Genomic DNA, 19,057 nt, shown 5'->3' on the forward strand with positions numbered 1-19,057 from the left:
TCAAGAAGAAGTAGATTCGTTAACAATTAGGAAAATATGTATTTAAATTATATTTGCGAGCCACAAACATTTGGAAGTCATCAAAAAATAAATAAGTGCCTAATTTTATAAGTTTTCGGTTGAAGAGTGTGTTCGGTCATGCCGCAGCCTAAATCAAACCACTAATTTCAAATCGTAACGTCAACCCAAATTCTCGATGTTCTCCTTTTGTTTTGCTATTTGCCCTGCGCGGCAACACTGTTTTGATTGTCATTGCTAACTACCTTTGCACTTTTTCGCTTATCGCTTCCTGGCCTTGTCCACGGCAAGCTTCATGTAATTCGATTTGTACTCGCTTACACACGGTCTTGGTGCCAGTAATAAATTAGTGCATTATTTAAGCTAAAATTTGTGCGTTTTTATTTACTTGGGCACAAGGTAACGGTTAGTAAAAAAGCTTACTGACCCAACAGAGTGAATGGAATCTTTCACCGTTGGAATCAGGTATAATGAAGTGGTTTGCATTAAAAAATTTTAAAAGCCGGTTGGTATATTTAAATATTGAAAAGAAGGTCACACTGCTGTTCCCTTTGTTCGATATGAAAAATTGTGTACTCAAATAAATTTTAAAAGTAATTCATAGTTTTGTATTTCTTAAATTTGAAAAAAAAGAGCAACTTATGTTTCTAAATATTTAGAAAACAGAATGTTTTATTATTTTTTGGTCAAACTTTTTGGAGTTTGTGCTTAATTGTGTAAACGTTTGGTGTATGTATATATGTATATATGCGCATGCACACATAAACCCAGTGTTGACAACATTGTAGAATTGAATACAGAGGTATTAAAGACAGCTTAAGAAATTTTTTTCAATATTGCAGCTCTTGCTTGGGTAACGAGTTGGAAATGTGCACATTGCATATAGAACGTACTATATTTTTATTTATCCGATTAACCATTAATTTCATATTTTTTTCAGGCTATATGCAGCGCAAGTGTCAATACTAATGCAAAACGATTCGAAAGAATATCTAAAAAAAAAAAAAGAAACGTTCAACAATGCATAATAACATCCGCATTTTTAACATATGAAAGGTATCTCTGTATTTAAACTTCCGAAAAAAAATCGTCTATAGAAATTTACTTGTTTAAAATGTTAACGATGAATGTCTAATGTCCAGTACATATGATGGATCAAAAATATTGTATTTACATCTAATACATATATAAACATGTTTGCAAATGAATTGCAAAGCTCGACACATTATTCAAATTCAATTAAAAATGAAAATTTGTTGTATATAGTGGTCTTGGCTAGATTCAAAATCGAAGAACTAAAACAAAAATAAAATCGAAAGTTTCAACTAGCAGATTTGTCAATATCATGTAAGGATTAAGGCAAAAATGAAATTCCTTTAGTCTTGTTTATGCAAGGTCCTAACAAAATACCTTGCTACTCTGAGTACAGCCAAAATAAAAGAAAAAAATAAAACATACCCAGCATTTCCTATACAATTTAGTTGACGTTAAGTTATCAGTTTAAAACTTTACTATAATAAGCATATTCGTAGCAGCATGGTTGGTTCTCAGCAAAAATGTAAAGACATCGCATTAAACAAAACTAGCACGTACACAAGCGAAAGTAACTTAATCAAAGGTCCTTTGGAGAACCCACCAACCTTAAGAGCACTTTCACCTTCAATATCACTACCTCAATTGAAAATTCCAATGATTAACCAAAATTGTACACAAGCTGGTATTACTCAAACTAACTCTCACAATTCAAGTCATCCCCCGTGTCGGGGTAGTGGGTTGCAGTATTTCAGAAGTAATTATGAATCATCGGCAATGCTTCATGAGAGAAAAGAAGAGTTGCCCAAGGAGCCGGTAAATAAATTGGCCAACTGCAGCGAAGATGGCAACAACATAACCTCTTCCGATAGTTGTGAACTTTTGGAACCCATTCAAGGTAACCAGGAATACTTAATTATAACTATTTTCATTTGATTTAATTTTTTATTTTTAGGAATAACCTTACCCAATGTAACGGCAGTTTCAAAAAAAAACGATGTCCCCGGTTTACTTTTATGTACTGTTTCGGGAAACTGTACAACTCAATTGGAGCCAGAATGTGAATCGCTCAGTCTATTCAACGAAACTGCAGTCAATGAAAACGACACTTTCTCATTTCACGAACAAATTATAATGTCAGGCCAACAAAAAAGCGAGTTGCAAGAGAAACCTAAAGTACTCGTCGTTTCACCACAGCAAGTAATGATTTTATATATGCATAAGTTGACTCCCTACGAGCGTACGGAAATACTCACTTATCCGCAAATATATTTTATTGGTGCAAATGCAAAAAAACGCGCAGGAGTTTATGGTCCAAATAATTCCGACTATGATAATGAGCAAGGTGCTTACATTCATGTACCACATGATCACGTGGCTTATCGATATGAAATGCTTAAAATAATAGGTAAGGGCAGCTTTGGACAGGTGATAAAAGCCTATGATCACAAAACTCACGAACATGTTGCCTTAAAAATTGTGCGCAATGAAAAGCGCTTTCACCGTCAGGCACAAGAGGAAATACGCATTCTTCATCACTTGCGTCGTCACGACAGATATAATACTATGAACATTATACACATGTTTGACTACTTCACATTTCGCAATCATACTTGCATTACATTTGAGCTGCTCAGCATTAACCTTTACGAATTAATTAAGAAAAATGGATTTAAGGGCTTCAGTTTGCAGTTAGTAAGAAAGTTTGCGCACTCGTTGCTTCAGTGTTTGGATGCTCTTTACAAAAATGACATAATTCATTGTGATATGAAACCTGAAAATGTGTTATTGAAACAACAGGGTCGTTCTGGTATAAAGGTAAGTCGGTATATATCAAATTTAATACTCTATGTTTTGTAGAGCTTAACCTTACTCATAAAAACCCTTGTCCTTATTTGCAAAAAATAGAGCCATCTATTCTTCAAATAATGGATTACTTTTTACCTGACCTATTATATTAGTTATTTATAGTATATTTTAACGGCTTCTAAATTTAAATAACAGTTATATAACTTTTTGAAACTCCGAAGACTTCAATTTAAGGGGGAGCTGCTTTAAAGACTTTAAAAAATCGATTTTTTTTCGCATAAATGTCTTTCTTAAATATCCAAGACGGTGTCCCTAAAATTTCAGAAACTTTCTAATTATTTTCGGAGTTACAGAAGAAATAGTTAGCAAGCATCAAGCATGCATACGTATGAACCAAAGCTATTGTATTCAGGACTCAATTCTCTTTTATTTGAACCTCAACAAGAAATGAAGCTAGCTTTGGTAAGCCGAAGCTTATATACCCTTGCAGTAATAAAATATGTCGAACCAAATATCGGGTGTTTTTTTTAGAGGTATAGAACTTTAAGTTGCAATAAAACCACGATGGATTATTCGATTGACATGAATTTTTTTTATTCGAAAGATAATCTTGTGGCAATTCATTTTATATATGATTTCTGGCATATGACCGCCACGGCTGGCTCGGATGTCGATCGATTTATTGAAAGACACGTTTGGTGACCGCCTAATTTCACGTTTTGGACCTGTGAGTACTAGACTACTTTCTGTGGGGCTATGTAAAGTCATTGGTCTATGCGGATAAGCCACAAACGCTTGACCATTTGGAAGACAACATTCGCCGTGTTATTGCCGATATACGGCCGCAAATGTTGGGAAAAGTCATCGATATTGGACGTCCAGATTGGACTACATCTGAGCCAGCCGTGGCGGTCATATGCCAGAAATCATATATAAAATGAATTGCCACAAGATTATCTTTCGAATAAAAAAAATTCATGTCAATCGAATAATCCATCGTGGTTTTATTGCAACTTAAAGTTCTATACCTCTAAAAAAAAACACCCGATACATAGAGGCTAAACAACATCGAAGTTATGTCGATTTTTCTATGAAGAATCTGTATTTTCGACGATTGTTCATATGAAAGCTTTATAGTATAGTCGTCCGATTGTTATGTAATTTAACAGTGTGCGATGAATCAGTCGTTTTAAAAATTTCATTTTTTTCTGCAAATGTATATAAAATTTTGGTTGGCGATGACGTAAAAATAAACCTGGTCAAAATGTCATTCATAAACAAATCAATCGATTTTATTCTGTTTTTTTATTATTAAAGGTAATAGACTTTGGGTCGTCGTGCTTTGAAAATCAGCGTATATATACATATATACAGTCACGCTTTTATCGTGCTCCTGAGGTAATTTTGGGGGCTAAATATGGCAGAGCTATTGATATGTGGTCTTTGGGCTGTATTCTAGCTGAGCTGCTATCAGGGCACGCTTTGTTCCCTGGTGAAAATGAAAGTGACCAGTTGGCCTGCATTATTGAAGTCTTGGGAATGCCAAATAAGAATATATTAGCCAGCTCGAAAAGGTCAAAGTCATTTTTTAGTCCCAAGGGGTATCCAAGGTATTGCACTGTCCGGACCATGTCCGATGGAATGGTGGTCCTAATTGGTGGGCAGTCACGCCGTGGTAAGCCCCGTGGCCCACCATGCTCAAAGAGTCTATCTAAGGCGCTGGATGGATGCAAAGATCCCCTCTTTCTTAATTTTTTGCGAGGCTGCTTGGAATGGGATGCAGACAAACGGTTAACACCATCAGAGGCTCTAAAACATCCCTGGCTTCGCCGACGCTTACCTAGACCGCCAAGCAGTTCAAGTGGCTGTGGTGGGGTTAGTGGTGTCGGTGGTAGTAGGAATCAATCCCCAGTAACAGGTAAAACTTAGTGATATTCTTGTGGTCTATACTCTAAATTTCTGCTCACAGGTCAAACTAAGAACTTCGCGACCGAAGTAACGCCATCATCAACTTCTGCCACATCTATAGCTCTATCAATTAAAAGGGATAACAGCCATTCCAGCCTTCGACTTAAGCATGGTGGAGTTCCAGACGGGTCTTTAAGCGCAACCAAAGCATCATTAATCAATACCGAGCTTCTAGCGGACAGCTTTAGAAAAACAACAGTTTCGTCACCACGTTTACCTTTAACGCATTCTGCGGACTCCGGAGGAGTAAGTGGTCTAAGCACAATGGACGCTGGGGCACAGAGAGTTTATCCGTCTTCACTTTCATATTTACCGCATATGAATAATAACGAAAATATCCGTAAGCCCACTTAATATTCCTTACAAAAGAAGCTTTGACAACTTTTAAATATTTTTCAGGATTGTTAAAAATCTCCGGCTCGTTAAACAGCTCCTCAAACTCATTGACTCAATTGGAACCTGTCTCAAACTTGGATGTTTTGGGAGAATACTCGGCCTCAACTACACCAAATTTAGCAACATCAGATACCAGCTATGCGTTTGGTTCAAGTTCAATGGCCATAGACATTGCAGAGAAGTCCTTAGTTAACCTAGCTAACACGTACACGATGGAGAAATCTATTGACATTATTGGAAAATCAAATGTATCGCTTCAATCGAATAAGTTAAAAGTAAAGTCAAATGATATGTAGCCAATTATCGACAATATGCAATATGCCATATAAAAGATTAGAAGCAGTACTGTATGTTGTTATCTAATTATCTGACAACGCACTGCCATTAAAGTGATAAACTAAATGCGTCTTGGCTCTGATTTGTGTTGCTCTAGTATTGGCATAAAATTGCACGTAGAAAGATGAGATCTCACAAAGTAAAATAAAATTTATGCATTTTAATAACAAATCGCCTGTATCCGTTATGAAAGTAAAGCTTACAAAAATGTTAGGAAACTTGGTTTAATGTTGCGAACTTACTTTATTTCATATAAATAAAAACCGAAAGGATTGTATATTTTATATGTCTTTTAAATATTATTTTTTTTAGTTTAAAGAGCAATGGAGGGCGTAGAGTATTTAAATTTGTAAACCAAGTTATAATTATATGTATATATTGGGTTGGCAAGAAAGTCATGTCGTTTTTTTTAGTAATCGTTTTTAATCTAATTTATTTACGACTAATCGAGCACCAGGGTCACACTTTTTAGTATATTTTTAAAGCTTTTTGTCTTAGGTACTATCGACGAAAATTTGGTAATTATTCGATAACATTTGTGGAAGCTATAGCAAATTAAACATGGAGGACCAAAGTGAGCATTTTCGGCATATTTTGCTTTTTTACTTCCAAAAAGGAAAAAAAAACGGTCGAAGCTCGCGAAAAATTGTGCGAAGTGTATGGAAAGATGCCATGAGTGATCGCCAATGTCAGCGCTGGTTTGCCAAATTCAGGCTTGGAGATTTTGGAGTTAAAGACGCCCCACTTTCTGGTCGACCATCGGCCGTTTTTGACGAACAAATTCAGGCTTTGCTGGATGAAAACCGGCGTTATTCAACGCGGGAGATGTCAGAGAAGCTCAGTGAGTCGCCTACAACGGTTGAAAACCATTTGAAGAAACTTGGCTACGTAAGCAAGCTCGATGTTTGGGTTCCGCATAACTTAAAGGAAATTCACCTAACTAAGCGTATCAACATCTGCTATTCTCTGCTGCAACGGATTAAAAACGATCCTTTTTTGAAGCGGATCATTACTGGCGACGAAAAGTGGGTTGTTTACAATAATGTCCAATAAAAAAGATCATGGAGCAAGAAAGATGAGCCAGCCCAAGCCACATCAAATGCCGATATCCATCAGAGGAAAGTTCTGCTGTCTGTTTGGTGGAATTGGAAGGGTGTAGTGCACTTTGAGCTGCTGGGACGGAATGAAACCACCAATTCAGATGTGTACTGTCGCCAGCTATCCAATTTGGCGGAAAAAATTAAAGAAAAGGAGCCGGCACTAGCTAATCGCAAGGGTATAGTCTTTCACCATGACAACACATCTTTGGTCACTCGGAAAAAATTAACGGAGCTGAATTGGGAATTGCTACCACATCCACCTTATAGTCCGGACTTAGCACCTTCAGATTACCATTTGTTCCGCTCTCTTCAAAACTCTTTGAATGGTAAAAACTTTGATTCAGATGAGGCTGTCGAAAACGACTTGTCTCGATTCTTTGCTGGAAAAGACCAAAAGTTCTTCGAGCGCGGAATTATGCAGCTGCCCGAAAGATGGTCATTAGTGGTCGAACAAAACGGCCAATACATAATTGATTAATTATAAGCCCTGATATAAATAAATCATCTTTGAAAATATTGAAAAAAAACGACATGACTTTCTTGCCAACCCAATAGTAACCATGTTAAGGCAAAAGTTTTTTAATTTTAGCACCTTGGTTAAATATAGGATATACATAAATATATATAGTTACAATAATAAGTTAATAATTATCAGGGCTAACAGAGTTATGTTCTTAAAAACGTAAAAATATGTATGGATTTATGCACGAAAAAATAGAGAAATATGGACGAAATATGGACGAAAAAGTTGACAAAAAGCCCCGCAGAGCGGTAAAATTGAATTGAAACTATTCGTTTTTTTCGTATTCGTATTTTTTTTCAATCGAAAACAAAACTACGGCGTTTGTCACTCAATATGTGTTTATATGATGAAAATGAACGCTCAACATCGCAAGATGTAACAGGAGCATTTGCATATGCATTCAGTTCAGCAGGTGATAAATTCAGGATAAGATCGTCACCTTCTGTAGAACTATCAATGAGATTTCCTCCTAACATTCGCGATATGTCCTGAAGAATAAGAACTGAAAGCATGAAATATGGAATAAAAACTGAATCTTAAAATATAAACTGCATCATAATTGTTACATTTGATGATACATATTTTGATTGATTAACGACGCAACGAAGTTTTGTTTACATTATTTATTATCGAGTATAAGGCAAACGACAGAAATATCATAATATTTGAGCCAAACATATCTTTCTATAGGTTTTCAGACACTTTGATGTTCAAAATATGGATTTATTCAAGTGATTGTGTAAAATATGGATTTATAGGAAAAAAGGCGAAAATATGGAAATAAATATTTTTTCATTTAAAAACATAACTCTGTTAGCCCTGATAATTATATTCCGAAAATAGTATGCAAAGTAGAAGGGACATATTTTATGTTCCTTTTTCGGTGTTTCAAACCAGCCATATAAGATTTTATTGCACTTTTTGTGCGCCCTGAGTAATGCAACCCTGCCTAACGAATGACTAGTTTACACGTCAATTTACAAAACGAAAAAGGCCATATAATAAGGCACTTCATAAAACAAAAATGGGACTTACAATATCAAGCCTTTTGACACGTCTTTTTGGAAAAAAGCAAATGAGAATTCTTATGGGTAGGTGTTTAAAATAGCATAGAGATGCCCGACATAATTATCCTTTATTTAAAAACAGTCGTATGCACACAAATGTATGTAAGCGCACATTTATCAAATTTGTTTTTCAAAAAATAATTAATCTATTAAAATTGTCAAATTTTATTCAGTTGGCTTGGATGCTGCCGGAAAAACGACTATATTATACAAACTTAAGTTGGGAGAAATTGTTACTACCATCCCAACAATAGGATTTAACGTGGAAACAGTAGAATATAAAAATATATGTTTTACCGTTTGGGATGTGGGCGGCCAAGACAAAATCCGTCCATTGTGGCGTCACTATTTCCAAAATACGCAAGGACTGATTTTTGTTGTGGACTCCAACGATCGGGATCGTATTAATGAAGCCGAGAAAGAACTGCAAAACATGGTATTGACACTATTTAAAAAAAATGTATGCATGAATATATCTTCTGAAATTTTCGTCTTAGCTCCAAGAAGATGAGCTTAGGGATGCAGTGTTGTTAGTCTTTGCTAACAAACAGGACCTGCCGAACGCAATGACGGCTGCTGAGCTAACGGACAAGTTACGCCTGAACCAATTAAGGAATCGCCACGTATATAAGATTTGTATTACTTATGTTTGACTATTATTTACTTTTTTATTTTTTAGTGGTTTATTCAAGCCACCTGTGCTACCCAGGGTCATGGACTGTATGAAGGACTTGATTGGCTTTCAGCTGAATTGGCTAAAAAATAAATTTATATGGATTTAATGGATATAAAATTGTAACGTAAGAATTCGTATATTGTCCTATGCTGAAAACTAGACCATAAATAAACTTGTACATGTATAAAAAGTTTTTTTATAACTTCTGAATTCCTTCTGTTTCTCTCTTATCAACATAAAATAATAATAAAATAAAATGTCAATTTCAACTAGAACTTTAACTATTGCACAAAATATTCGGCGGCTTTAACCGATTATTAAAACCCTCACAAATACATCCAAAAAGTAAAACTAAGATAGGAAATCGGGAATTCGGTCAATCATTCCATTAGAATCATTAAATAAAAATTACAAAGCTTTTGCTATGTTTAGCCTGTCATTTTACTTACCAGCAAGGGTCCGTTCAGTTTCGACAGCACAATAAAACTCGCAAATTTGCTATATCATAAGGCTTGCGCTTGTTTTGAGTTTAATACTAATTTGAACTTAAATTCTTTAATTGTACACCTCCATAGATTTGTTTGTGAAAGGTTTGTGCAAAAATTTCGTGTTTATGGTTCAAGAAAATAAAGAATATTTTAAGAAAGATCACCGCATACACATACACCCGCACTTGTACGTGTGGATTTTTTTTACCGAACGGAAAGCAACACGAATGTGTTGACACGAAGACCGACGATTTTCGACTGTTGCTTCGGCCCATGGTACAACCATGGTATAATAAGTACAAGGTAGTCTCGTCGGCTTTTTTTCCCCCTATCGACACTACAATTAGAGCGAGAGAAAGAGTATTTTCCTATGGGTTCGGGTCAATAGGGGGAAAAAACCCGAACGATTTTGCAGCCGACGAGACTACCTTGTATAATTCTACCATGGGTACAACTATATAAGGTAGTCCCGTCGGCTTTTTCTTCCCCTATCGACACTACAATTAGAGCGAGAGAAAGAGTGTTTTCCTAAGAAAACCCGAGTGTTCGGGTCGATAGGGGGAAAAAACCCGAACGATTTTGCACCCGACGGGACTACCTTGTATAATTGTACCATGCTTCGGCCCATGGTACAATTATACAAGGTAGTCTCGTCGGCTTTTTTTCCCCCTATTGCGCACTACAATTCACCCTCTCACTCGCACTCATTGTAGTGCGCAATAGGGGGAAGAAAAAGCCGACGGGACCATGGTACAATTATACAAGGTAGTCCCGTCGGCTTTTTCTTCCCCCTATTGCGCACTACAATGAGTGCGAATGAGAGGGTGTTTTCCCGTAAGTGCGAAAGAAACAGAAACAGAGTGTGTTGTTTAACCCATATACTGTGCACAGGGTTTAAAAAGACTGTTATATGACAATGAGTATTAATTGTTTCGTAATTTTTGGTTTTTACCCAAAGCTGCCCTTTAGGACTCGCTCCCATATTTTTACCCTTTCAAAAAATTTTTGTGCAATATTACATGTTACGCATTGTATGTGCTTGCTGCAATAATTATTTTTCATAAGCACACAAGGGTTAACGTTTTGAGAAAAAATCGTCCGCGGACAACCTCTCACTTCGAAATCCCGAGCGCACTGAACCATAGGGGGAAAGAACCCGAACGATTTTGCAGCCGACGGGACTACCTTGTATAATTGTACCATGGACGGGACTACCTTGTATAGTTGTACCCATGGTAGAATTATACAAGGTAGTCTCGTCGGCTGCAAAATCGTTCAGGTTTTTTTCCCCTATCGACCCGAACCCGTAGGCATGATACAATTATACAAGGTAGTCCACTCGGCAAAATCCATAGTCCCCTATTTTAGCTTTGTGAGTGAATGAGTGAGTGTGAGTGAAACGGCTAAATAGTGCTTCAGTTTGACAAACAGGGACGCACTGAAAATAAGGGACCAAACCCGAACGACTTCGGCAAGCCGAGTGGACTACCTTGTATAATTGTACCATGCCCGTAGGAAAACACGCTTTCTCTCGCTCTAATTGTAGTGTCGATAGGGGGAAGAAAAAGCCGACGGGACTACCTTATATAGTTGTACCCATGGTAGAATTATACAAGGTAGTCTCGTCGGCTGCAAAATCGTTCGGGTTTTTTCCCCCATCGACCCGAACACTCGGGTTTTCTTAGGAAAACACTCTTTCTCTCGCTCTAATTGTAGTGTCGATAGGGGGAAGAAAAAGCCGACGGGACTACCTTATATAGTTGTACCCATGGTAGAATTATACAAGGTAGTCTCGTCGGCTGCAAAATCGTTCGGGTTTTTTCCCCCTATCGACCCGAACACTCGGGTTTTCTTAGGAAAACACTCATTCTCTCGCTCTAATTGTAGTGTCGATAGGGGGAAGAAAAAACCGACGGGACTACCTTATATAGTTGTACCCATGGTAGAATTATACAAGGTAGTGTTGTCGGCTGCAAAATCGTTCGGGTTTTTTCCCCCTATTGACCCGAACCCATAGGAAAACACTCTTTCTCTCGCTCTAATTGTAGTGTCGATAGGGGGAAAAAAAGCCGACGAGACTACCTTGTACTTATTATACCATGGTTGTACCATGCGCGAAACAAAAAAAAGTTCACCAAGAAAGCCCAAGAGAGCGCAAGAGAGGCTGCCAAAGAGCTGCTTCTCTTTTGTCCTTACAAATCGTCGCCAGCCTGTTGCACTTATGTATGAACATATGTGTTATATTTGAAAGACGCGTCGCGCTAATACGAGCTCACATGAATATGTTTCTATGTGTGAGGGGCGATCGAACTTAAAACTAATGCAACAGACAGGAACTTACTTGTAGGTTTTTGTTTATTTAAACGTACACAGGGACAAAAAAAGCGACTATTTTTCATACTATTAAATAGTCGCTTATATTAAGGAGTGGGATAATTTCGAACAGCAATGAACAATTTGACACCAAGAAAATTTGTTTTGGGTGTGCAATCTACTTGCACAAATTTGGTTATAGGGAAAAACATTATATCTAAAACAAACCATTATATCTAAAATAAACTTCGTTTTGAATATAGGAATGTGTAATTTACAGTATCCTCCTGCTACAAAACGAGGAGCGAAATAGATCCCATGCGAGGTCACCTGGTATGAAATCTATCAAAAGTTGAAGCACCAAAATGAAAGGCCAGTGTTAAGCCCTTAATCCAACGATATTGCTTACATTAAACATACAGTTTCAGGAAAAACACACAGAGCTTACGTAAACAACCTAAACCTTTGAAAACGATACTGAATTAATCAGGAGCTAATCACGTACACAAACTACCGAATAAAAATTGTCAGCAAAAGTTTGCCACTACGCGAGTAGTGCCATTACGCGAGTATTCCCGAAGCCGACGAAGTCCTACGCACCTCCAAACCAAAGCGTTAGCACTCCGGATCAAGCGCACGAGTCCAAGCAGCAGATCCACCACAGAGAAATACTTCCACGACATTGTAGTAAGCCCGGCAAACCACGGAGCACATGAGAGTACGTAGCACGAAGAAGCAGACGACAACGCACAGTGCCAGCAAGAAATCAGGAAACATATAGAAGAGCTGAGACCACCCAGGAAACAGAGATCAACACCGTTAATTAGGTTCGTTATAAACACCCCAGTAATAGTTCACATATACTCCCATGTCCTTCTTTTAAGTACTCATTGTTGATAAGTTTCAATTTATCAACATAATTTTATTTTTCCCTCAAATTGTGTGTTCTTAAAACTTTAATAACAATAAAGTAATTTTATCGGTTAGACCGGTTATAAATATAAGATTTAAGATAAGGTTAAGAACATACTTACAAATTCTAAATTTTTAACTACTTATAAACTGTTACGATTTGTTTAAAAAACACCGAAACTATAAGTTCAAGCAATACTATCAAGCATTTATTATAAAACAAATTAACTATAAACAATTTTAATTTTGTTGACTTATAAGTCAATATCTAACGTGTCAGGAGTGAGCAGCATAGGCTCACTGTTTCTGTCGTCTACCAATGAAGATAGTGAGTCGTTTATCATGACCGCCGACATATCGACAGAACTATGTTGATCTTCGTCTACTGTGATGAAAGACCTATGGGAAGCTGACAGTAATGGATCATGATTGTCATCACAATGTTCAATTCCTCTGAACTCAGAATTTTCAACCGAATCGGGTAAACCTTGGATTTTCCGTATACTAGGATGATGAAAACAATTTGAACGACTCTCGTGTGTCGTCAATTGGTGCTGAATAAAGCATGAAGTACTACAAGAGTCATCTAAGTTAGACTTGGCTTTATAAAGTTCTGTATCAGTCTCCGTGATACTCTTTGGTGGAAAACCAGAACAACTCAGTTTTCGTGCGGTCGGCGTTCGTGGAGTAGATTGCAAATTACTATGTGAAGACAACATTGGGTCACCTCCTTGTACCGGATGCTTGCAATCTTCTAACAGTTCGTCAATCTGATTCATTTCCATATTTACGTCACTACTGTTTATCACGTGTGGCTTTTTAAATGATATAGGTTATTAGTTTAAAATATTTTATTTATGTATCTAACTTACTTTTTTTTCAATAGGTAGGTCGAAAAGTGACCGACGACTTCGAGAAACGGATGGAGAAAGACTTGAACTTTTAAGAAATGTGTTTGCTGGGGTAGGCGCAGACACTGATGTTAGATTGCAGTCTGATAAGGAAATTCCGTGGGTCTTGGCCTGTATTTCCAACTCCTTAAAATCATAAAATAAGTTGCAGAACCGCCTTCTTAAAATTCAACATACCCTTATTCGAGACATAAGTTTTCGATTTTGCAACTCCACTTGACGTTGACGAAACTCATTTTGTCTTAAGCGAGACACTTCATGTTTCAAGCATTTTATATAGTCAACAGATGACTTCAATATAGTTCCTTTGTTTGGTCGAATATCTCGTACGACTTCGTAAAAGGCATCACTGCCCTTTGGCAAAAGAGTACCAAGCTCTTTAATCCTGTCGTTTATATTGAAACGTCTTCTTCGCTCAACTAAAAGTTAGTCAACACTAATATTAATCTAAAAGTTGGAAAGAAATTTAAATTGTTTGAAATTTACTCATGTTATGGTTGTCCTTCTTTTGCCTGTCTTTTGCCAATGCATTTATTTCAGCGTCGGTTAAGTTTTGGGGCTCCTGCTTAATTGAAAGCTCTGAGTTAAAGTTTTTGTCAAAGTTAAAAGAGTCGTGCTGCAGAATATCATCAAATATATCATCTGGCTAAAACAAATAAAATTGATAAGTACAAAATGAATTTTAAAACAAGAAATGAAGCTAGCTTCGACAAGCCGAAGCTTATATACCCTTTGCTCTGCAAGGGTATAAAAAAATGGAAAATATGTAAGTTGCCCATTTAGGATATAAAAAATACGATACATTTTTGTATTTCATTACCAAATGTTTGCCTTTACTAGAATGAGGTAAACCAAAATAAAAGTTTTAAGAAAATACAAAAATTGGCCTTTTTTTGCAACTATTGCTGATAATATCTATTACGCGTAAAGGAAAATGGCATATTTTACTCGATAAAAATTATGTATCAGGTAAATAGCAACAAGCCGGTGCAGGCTCCGTACATCTGACTCTTTATCGGAGTAACGAGTATCTGTATCTCTCTTGTTTTGCGCCACACATAAAACCTATTACAGCACCGAACTTATTTGAAATTATTTAACAAAAATAAAAACAATTTTTGATCAATAAGTAAAACAACTTTAAAACCTAAACATACGTATTCACTATGTTCAATGCTTGGCCTTTCATAGCTTTTAATATACTTACATCACTGTCAAACGACGGTAACTGAAAAAAGGGAGGATATTATTAGCAATTTAAAAAATTCAAGCTTTATAGAATTTAAAGCTTTACTTTTCGTTTACGGATATATAAAGAATAAGCAGTCAACTAGGAATATTATTGTAATAATTTTCGATCTCAATCATGGTTGATTTAATTTTTCCTATGGCAATACCATACACAAGGAAATAAATGCAAAAAAGAAAAACTAAACATTACTGTTCTTTGGATATTTTTGAGGTTTTGAGAACTGTTTTAAAAATCGGATTACGAAATAATAAAACATAAATGTTTCGACGCTTTTTATTTTATAGTTAAAAGTTTTTTCGGAAAATAAGGGATTACATTCGTTTAACGGATTAATAAAATCGTTTTATACCCTTGCATAGCAGTTAGCCTATCATAATTTCAAATTTAATAGAAAAATCGTCGTAGCTTGTTTAGCCTGAAAGGGTTTATAATCTTCGGCTTGCCGAAGCTAGCTTCCTTTCTTGTTGGTTAATTCCTTTTTTAAGACTATTGCGTTCCGTTTTGTATTTTCATAAACAGTTTATGGATCTTATGAACATATTTTGTTTTTGGTTAATCCCTTTGGTAAGAAAAGGAAAATGGGAAAGTTATTCAATAAAAGATTTTCTCAAATAATAATTTCATAAAAATTTGAGAGTTCTAAGAAAGTTTATACGATTTTAAAAATGTGCTTGTTAACCGCTATTATAGATAAACATTTGGACCTGAATGTTTTTTAAGGTGTACGAGCTAAAAAAAACAATGTACTTTTTTCACTTTTTTTAAGATTGTCATAAAAAAAGAATTAAAAATTATTTACCTCCGAAGCACTTGTTGCAACAGAACTCAAGCTCGGCGAAATGGGTGCTGAAGTAGATTGCAGAGAACTTGTTGTGCTAGAAATCCTTATTGAATTCATCATTCCTGGGGAAGTTCGAGTTATAGAAGAATTTAGACTATTATTTTTAACGAATCCCATCTGGGTGGTCTTTTGTTCAGTTGCTGATTCTGTAGAAACTTGGTCAATTCCTCGCAATGAAATTTGATCCTTAGGATGTATGTTTTCTGTTCTTAAAAAACTTCCACCAAAGGGGGAGATACGCATTAAATCGTCTGACTGCACAGACGTTTTTTCACTAATGCCTGTGTCGCAACCAAAACTGTTTGTACGCTCCAACGGAAGGGTGTTGCTCTTCTCTAATGATGAACTCTGAAGATTACCCGTCGAAGCCGAAATATTTGCCATTTTTATCTATGGTTTGAAAAAAGCTTAATAGAGTTGTAGATTATAGTCAAAATATACGTACGTCTTTACTATGACAGATCCAATCAGAAGGCTTAAAGGACTCACTTAGATACTGTCTCACTTGATTCTTTTGCTTTTGAATAACGTGATATCTAGTCGGGTTTTCAAGAACTGTACTAACCTGGAATTTATTTTATACAATATTTTGTTATTTTTAAACGGACGATTTTTATACCTGTAGCACTTGGGGCGGCACATCAACACCGATACTTTGTAGAGGAACTTTAAGTTTAACTGCATTTGAAGGATTAATTAAACTATCCATTTGGACTAGTTGTGACATTTGTTCTAAACTGGAAGACCCACTGCCACATGCGCTTGTACCGCCACTATCATTGAATTCCGATTCCATGGAGCCCTGTCCATTGCCAAACGCGAGGTGCATTTTCGGGTCTGCCGAATCCAATGTCTGTTGCTGGATCATCATTTGTTGTTGCTGATGTTGTTCCCGTTGCAATTGAAGTTTCAGCTGGGTCCGTGAGGTGGGCGTCACAGTTTTAAACGTAGGTCTGTTGATTATAAATATAGAAGCTTAAATTCCTCAAGTCTGTGATAGAATGGTTTGGTTCTTCCCAAAAATAATACAAATATACCTACCCACCAGAAAGTGGAGGTAAGCCCAATATACGCGGTTCTGTAGTTTCAGCAATGCTTATATCACCTAAATCTACAATACTGGGATCCATCTCAAGAATCATTTCTAAATCTTTATCAATACCAACTGTAACCCTGATATTAGTAGTCGCCGTAGGGCTATATTGACATTCACTTGCTCGCAGTGCCGGTGAAGGATATGCTATATCCATATTATCAGCCTCTGATATAGTGGAGGCTTCCTCGCCGACTTCAATCGCCGTCGAACTGCATAGATTGGACTGATTTACGATTACATTTTCGGTTTCATTAGTCTCAAAATGTGACATTTGCAAGGTCTGAACACGCCTAAGAAAATCTTGAAACTCCAGAAGGTGTTTCTCAGTAGGCGGCTGCATACTCTTATCCTCTTCAACTTTTGACTTTTCAGAAGATGACCTTTTTTCGCCCAGAGGCACAAATTCGTCTGTATTTTTATCCTCAACATTGTTCGCTATGCCCTTTTTGCTCCAGTAGGTAAACATATTTTAAACAGTTGAAAATATCCTTGATCTTGAATCTTGCTAGCAAATATGAAAAGAGGGCCTGTTCTGCGCTTGGTTTGCAAAATAATACCAATAAATGATGCAAGAAATGTGAGGTTGCACGGTTCTATCATGCTATAGAAAAATGTGGACAACAAACAATATAACTTATGGTCATGTGCGCATACATATATAGGCATTGTTTGATCTTAGACATAAAGATCAATAAGATCTTTATGAGAAAAATATTTTACAAATTTTAGGGTATATACTTGGGTATACATTTATATTTTACACAATTTAGGGTAAAACAAGAAATAGTTCATGGAGTGAATACCACCTTGCAATTTAAAATACCCTTTATACTATGTACTCTAAATTTAAGAGTAAACAAACATTCATATGTATGAAAGTTTGTCTTATGCGAAGTATATAAATTTTAGCATACATACAAACCACATAGTATGTATGTACATATGTAAATACAGGGTGCTTAAGATTTTATTTTACAGATCATGTTTTGCATTTAATGCCATTGTATAAAATAAGTATTATGTATGTATGTATCTAAATTTGTAAGCATAATCATCTGATGGTGTTGTTCTGGTACATTTTGGATAATTTTGTACATATGTAATTCTTTTAAAGTAAGAATGAATCTTACTTTGAATAAAGTTTCAACTTTTAGAATAAGACTTTCTTCTATCGTACTCATCCACTGTTTTCATAGGTTAATATGTGTATGTATGTATGTATGTATGTACATTTTGTACATTTGTAAAGGCCATAGATACATATTAATTTGTGGCTTAAAAATTGCTACCCGCAAATTTATATGCATATACATATGTACATATATATATGTATAAGCACGGATGTTCTTCGCTCTTCATATAACATGTGTAATACACATGTGTATGTATTTATTCTTCACACATATCTATATACATATATACGTTTATATGAGTGTTTGCTGATAAGATTATAAAAAGCGCTAATCACTCTTCAAATAATATCATCATGCTTGTACACATTCAAATGTGTGTATCTACATATGTACACCGATCTTGAAAATATATGTATATATGTATACTAATATGAAATTCGGATCGTAAGCTGTATATATGTATATAAAATATTTTCTAAAACTGCCTTTTCAAACTACTTACATTTCATCAGATCGTAAACAGCGAGTAGATGATTTCAATTCGTAGAATTCCATGTTTTCGGAACTGCTTGTTACAGTCACATTTGGTAGATAATCCATATTTTCGTTATCGTTTAACAAACTTATATTTAAATCGAACTCCATGTCAAAGCCTAAATCAATTCCGGATTCCGTCATAATGGCGATATAATAACAATGCTCATGTATTGTGAGATGACTAAATTAGATTAATTTAATGTTTTTCTGTTTCTTAAATCCACGCATATACGCAGGCCTCATTGCAGCTAAACAGGCGGATCTATCAATTGATACCCAAAATTTCATAACTTGGCTAGAGCTTTGAATAGTGGTGACAAATGACAGTAAGTGATCGCACGCCTCTCGTGCTTTTAATAGTGGTAAGATATATGTACATATGTCAGCAATTAATCGGATGAAAAATTTTAAATTTGGGTTTGGGTTAATTATCTTTCAAATTAAAAAAATCAACAAAAACAGGAACATTAAAAATTAACTTTTATTGATTTGTGTTTTTATAGGTATCCGTGTTATATCGATCTCATCTAGGGTGACCAGATAGCCCCCTGCCAAAAACAAATACTTCTAGATACTATCAAGACTGCACGGTTACTACCTCGAGAACTTCAAGTTTTAAGATTTTTACTTTTATTTTCTTAATATTTAT

General features: G+C 35.9%; 3 protein-coding genes across 7 annotated transcripts; 2 read left to right on the plus strand and 1 right to left on the minus strand.

Annotated features, from left to right (window-relative positions):
- The first annotated feature begins 544 nt into the window (after positions 1–544).
- LOC108101973 (putative dual specificity tyrosine-phosphorylation-regulated kinase 3 homolog) lies at positions 545–5,836 on the plus strand. 2 transcript variants are annotated; one of them, XM_017206568.2, is made up of 6 exons: positions 545–611; positions 959–1,948; positions 2,006–2,868; positions 4,177–4,777; positions 4,829–5,167; positions 5,227–5,836. In XM_017206568.2, the coding sequence occupies exons 2-6, from the start codon at positions 1,555–1,557 to the stop codon at positions 5,517–5,519; spliced, it is 2,490 nt and encodes an 829-aa protein (XP_017062057.1). In that variant the 5' UTR covers positions 545–611; positions 959–1,554; the 3' UTR covers positions 5,520–5,836. The 2 variants fall into 2 exon arrangements, with proteins under 2 accessions (XP_017062057.1, XP_017062056.1); XM_017206567.2 differs by having other exon boundaries at positions 558–820.
- A 2,294-nt stretch (positions 5,837–8,130) lies between these two features.
- LOC108101979 (ADP-ribosylation factor 2) lies at positions 8,131–9,135 on the plus strand. Its single transcript, XM_017206574.2, has 4 exons — positions 8,131–8,273; positions 8,423–8,685; positions 8,747–8,872; positions 8,929–9,135. Exons 1-4 carry the CDS (start codon positions 8,207–8,209, stop codon positions 9,013–9,015), a joined length of 543 nt encoding a protein of 180 aa, XP_017062063.1. The 5' UTR covers positions 8,131–8,206; the 3' UTR covers positions 9,016–9,135.
- Positions 9,136–12,819: 3,684 nt separating this feature from the next.
- Positions 12,820–18,708, minus strand: LOC108101978 (microphthalmia-associated transcription factor). Of its 4 annotated transcripts, XM_043207617.1 has the most exons (9): positions 18,374–18,704; positions 16,262–16,595; positions 16,088–16,207; positions 15,601–16,032; positions 14,757–14,777; positions 14,036–14,195; positions 13,727–13,968; positions 13,511–13,675; positions 12,820–13,453 (listed from the first exon to the last, which is right to left on the minus strand). In XM_043207617.1, exons 1-9 carry the CDS (start codon positions 18,547–18,549, stop codon positions 12,893–12,895), a joined length of 2,211 nt encoding a protein of 736 aa, XP_043063552.1. In that variant the 5' UTR covers positions 18,550–18,704; the 3' UTR covers positions 12,820–12,892. The 4 variants fall into 4 exon arrangements, 3 of the variants coding, with proteins under 3 accessions (XP_043063552.1, XP_043063553.1, XP_043063554.1); XM_043207618.1 differs by lacking the exon at positions 14,757–14,777 and having other exon boundaries at positions 18,374–18,705; XM_043207619.1 differs by lacking the exons at positions 14,757–14,777; positions 18,374–18,704 and adding an exon at positions 16,684–17,241.
- Between the last annotated feature and the right edge of the window lie 349 nt (positions 18,709–19,057).

Source organism: Drosophila ficusphila, unplaced genomic scaffold (genome assembly GCF_018152265.1).
Source record: "Drosophila ficusphila isolate 14025-0441.05 unplaced genomic scaffold, ASM1815226v1 contig_220, whole genome shotgun sequence".
In the NCBI taxonomy this organism is placed as follows: domain Eukaryota; kingdom Metazoa; phylum Arthropoda; class Insecta; order Diptera; family Drosophilidae; genus Drosophila; species Drosophila ficusphila.

Bases quoted from the DNA above. Each gene is read 5' to 3' on its own strand.
- LOC108101973 (XM_017206568.2), top strand. From the start codon at position 1,555: ATGGTTGGTTCTCAGCAAAAATGTAAAGACATCGCATTAAACAAAACT. The intron at 2,869-4,176 runs GTAAGTCGGTAT...TTATTATTAAAG, and splicing joins AGGGTCGTTCTGGTATAAAG to GTAATAGACTTTGGGTCGTC. The intron at 4,778-4,828 runs GTAAAACTTAGT...TTCTGCTCACAG, and splicing joins GAATCAATCCCCAGTAACAG to GTCAAACTAAGAACTTCGCG.
- LOC108101979 (XM_017206574.2), top strand. From the start codon at position 8,207: ATGGGACTTACAATATCAAGCCTTTTGACACGTCTTTTTGGAAAAAAG. The intron at 8,274-8,422 runs GTAGGTGTTTAA...AATTTTATTCAG, and splicing joins GCAAATGAGAATTCTTATGG to TTGGCTTGGATGCTGCCGGA. The intron at 8,686-8,746 runs GTATTGACACTA...TTTTCGTCTTAG, and splicing joins AGAAAGAACTGCAAAACATG to CTCCAAGAAGATGAGCTTAG.
- LOC108101978 (XM_043207619.1), bottom strand. From the start codon at position 17,204: ATGTTTACCTACTGGAGCAAAAAGGGCATAGCGAACAATGTTGAGGAT. The intron at 16,208-16,261 runs GTATAAAAATCG...AATAAATTCCAG, and splicing joins TGCCGCCCCAAGTGCTACAG to GTTAGTACAGTTCTTGAAAA. The intron at 13,969-14,035 runs GTAAATTTCAAA...ACTAACTTTTAG, and splicing joins GAAGGACAACCATAACATGA to TTGAGCGAAGAAGACGTTTC.